This window comes from Pseudomyrmex gracilis, unplaced genomic scaffold (genome assembly GCF_002006095.1).
Source record: "Pseudomyrmex gracilis isolate BER0280 unplaced genomic scaffold, ASM200609v1 scaffold_1695, whole genome shotgun sequence".
Taxonomy (NCBI): Eukaryota; Metazoa; Arthropoda; class Insecta; order Hymenoptera; family Formicidae; genus Pseudomyrmex; species Pseudomyrmex gracilis.
In genome coordinates, this window is record NW_018022279.1 from 6,062 (window position 1) to 9,817 (window position 3,756).

Genomic DNA, 3,756 nt, shown 5'->3' on the forward strand with positions numbered 1-3,756 from the left:
CTACGGATGTGGTGTTGTCGTACCATATCTCACGATTTACAACTTTCTGCAATGTGGTCCTTTAGTGGTCATTGATTGCTCACGTCAAAAGTGCAACCGTCGATGTGGGGATTGAATTCGATTGCAAAGAAAATATACCGGCACATACTACAGCCTATTGTCTCATTCAGCACGATTGTGTGGTTGAACACAACCCGTTAACTAACGTAGTGCGCAAAATTACATACATTGTGACATAAGCGCTTCTTCCCTCTATAATCTGAAAATTATTTAAGAACGAAAGTACTTGACGATAGATAGCATTTGTCTTTTGTTGGTCACACGATTACATCAACATGTTTGTACCGATGTTTGTGCAAAGATTTGTTGTCGAAAAAAGATTTATTGTCACTGAAGTAGCGGTATTGCAAAGAGGTACTGTTCTCTCGCACTACATTTTTAAAAGCCCCTTCCCGTAGAGTCTACTTGCAAGGTCAGACAAGTCAGCAGCTTCTTGGGTGATGATGCATCATCACGGTCTGTGTTGGAAAGATGGAAGTGTTGCATATTGCAGAGCGAAGAATTAGATTACAAACAGCTATTTGTGGCACCGCAGAAAATGATGACAACGCATCTTTACTCGTCTATGTTAAAGGTCCTGAAAAATGTAACTGGCTAGCTGATATTCTTGATAGTGACGTACGACACGGATTAATTATTAAAACATTGGATGCCGATTACGACGATATTGCTTCTTTAAATAAATTGAATGTCTTGAATTGTCTACGATGTGAAAAACATGTAAAACACTGTGCATTCAAAATGTATTTAAAATATGTAATTGTTGGTCTAAACAAGACGTACTCAACATCGGTGGTGAACCAGTCTTCGACGATCGTATTGTCAAGATCGAGACTCACACGTACAATCTATACGCCAATACATTGTTTAGTCACAGCGACGAGATACGCATACCCATTTAACAACAAGATGTTTACACTCTACCATCCGACAGTTACTTATACATCGAGGAACAGTTCAGTCTGCAAACCACCGCTGGAGCAGCGGAAGGAAGCGGCGTGGTTGCCGCGTTGACAAACAATTGCGTTGCGTTTATGTCCGATGAGATCAGATACGAGCTCAATGGTGTGGAAATCGATCGAAATCGCAACCCTGGTGTAACGAGCACGTTAAAGAACTATGTGTCTCTAATTAGCGAAACGGGAAACGTTCTGCGACATGCGGGATGGAACTTGTCCATTAATAAAGGTGCTGGTGAATTCAATTTTTGCGTACCTTTCCGCACATTGCTAGGATCCTGCGAGGACTATAAACGCGTTGTGATCAACGCGAGACACGAACTCATTCTGATACGATTGCGCAACGACAACAATAGCGTCTTTGCTTCGGCTAACAGCGGACCAACGGTGGAATTGCACAAGGTGCAGTGGCGAATGCCACACGTTGTATTAAACGANGTGAACAAATTGAAGCTGTTGCGCACTCTGGAGAGCGGTCAATATCTGACCATGGGTTTTCGCTCGTGGGATCTGTATGAGTATCCGCTGTTACAGAGCACAACATCTCATTCATAGGCTGTAAAAGCGGCTACACAGTTGGAAAAACCGCGTTACATCATTTTTGCGTTGCAGACCGGCCGAGAGAATGTTGTCAGCCGAGATTGCTCGCGATTCGATCATTGCAACTTATCAAATGTAAAGTTGTTCCTGAATTCAGATTTCTATTTCTACGACGATTTGAATCTAGATTTTAGTAAGGAACGATACGCCATTTTGTACGACATGTACATCAAATTCAGACTATCCTACTACGGATGCGACGAGGACGAGGCGCTTCTAACGTTGGACAAGTTCATCTACTGCGGACCGCTCGTGGTCATCGACTGTTCGCGCCAAAACGAAACGGTCAAGAACGCCACCGTTGACGTTTGCATTGAATTCAACTGCAAAGAAAATGTACTCGCCGACATAACCGCGTACTGTCTGATCATACACGATCGTATCGTCGAGTACAACCCGCTGACCAGCGTCGTGCGACGTATCGTTTAGAGCAGTTGTCAGTCGCGTTCGTACAATCAACGATGTCGCACACTTTGTCTGCGTCGACAACAACGATGTCCACCATGCTGCGTTCCTCGGTGGACATACCAATATTTGTGGATCTTCAAGGTTTTATGATTGGAGATAACAACTTTATAACTAAGGAAGCGGCGATACTTCGGAACGGACGCGAGCTGATTCACCATGTGTTTCGAGAACCTATGTCGTGGAACCTGGTGACAAAAGCCGAGCAGACGCGAGCGTGCTGGCTCACGGTCAACCATCACAGCCTGCACTGGACCGATGGAACGGTGGAATATCAGCAATTGAAGCTGCTGCTTCGAAACGCTCTGTCAAGCGCACCGAACAACGGATCTACACTGGTGTATGTAAAAGGTGTCGATAAAAAGCAGTGGTTGACAAAGATCGTTGGTGATATCGTCAACGATTGTGACATCATTATCGAAACCATCGACATCGACTACGAGGACATCGATAGTCTGCGCGATCTCGACGATTCGCGAGTTTTCAACTGCGGAAACCACTCGAGAAACTGCGCTATGGAGAACGTGTGTAAACTATACGCGTGGTGGTCAACACGGAACGATACGTTGAGCGACCTGTAGCTTTGTATTGTTTATTAACTATATATAACTTTATATTCATTCTTTAAATTAAAATAATTGTTATATATATAGTACTCCATATATTCATTCTTTAAATTAAATTAAACGTTATATATATTTTACATTTATATATCACTATTTGCGTATGAATAAAAGAATATTTATTTACGTATATATTGTTGTGTACATTTATTTCTTCTTATGATCTATACTTATTTTCTGTTTAGGGAGGTATAAAAAACACATAATATGCTCTGATGTGTCTCTGTTTTTTTGTTTTGTTTATTCACTTTTTTGTTTTTTACATTACTGTCTATCTAGTATATCTTTCAAGTTTGTACATGTTTATTTTTCATTTTTTATTATTTGGTTGCATCGTCATCCTCCGCGATCCGTTGTTGTATATATTGTCCGTCGCGAACAATGGCCTTGGAGCTATACATCATTGCTGTAACATCTTCACTACACATGAATTTGGTGGTGTATGTTAAATCTGTAATAATAACACAACACACGTAATATATATATAACTAATTGTATATACTTCTTATTAGTTACTATATTCAATTTATTTTATGTATTTACTGTATTCAAGTTAATGAATTTTATTTAATATATTTTTTACTTTTATTTAATATATTGTAATGTTATTCATTCTATTTACTTTTGTTTTCTTTAATTTTTCTTGTGACACTTACAGTTGTTGTAGTAGGATCACTTCTTCTATAGGATTCGGTGTAATCACGAAGAAAAACCCTTTCCCGCTTTCCGTATTTGTTTGGTTGATCTTCTTCACTTCTGTGATATGTTTAGCCAACTGTTTGGTCTTATATATCAGAGCTTCAGCGGCAGCCACGATACGGTCCGCTGCGTCGACGCACTCGTCCAGTCTATCCATTGCTGTGTTTTTATAACTTTCTACTTATTTGCTCTGTATGCATTATCTTTTTTATAGTTTGTTGCAGCGGATGCTTATCCCCAACATGTGCACCATGTTTTCCACAAATTCTTAATTTCATTAACATTATGCGGTTGAACACATTTTGTGGAATATTTACACATCCTACAGGACGTTCTAATCAGAACTATTT

At 40.1% G+C, this 3,756-nt stretch overlaps 1 protein-coding gene across 1 annotated transcript; it reads left to right on the plus strand.

Moving 5' to 3' along the window:
* The first annotated feature begins 531 nt into the window (after positions 1-531).
* Positions 532-2,048, plus strand: LOC109862378. The gene is made up of 4 exons (XM_020442411.1): positions 532-646; positions 838-901; positions 995-1,457; positions 1,575-2,048. The coding sequence occupies exons 1-4, from the start codon at positions 532-534 to the stop codon at positions 2,046-2,048; spliced, it is 1,116 nt and encodes a 371-aa protein (XP_020298000.1).
* The last annotated feature ends 1,708 nt before the right edge of the window (positions 2,049-3,756 follow it).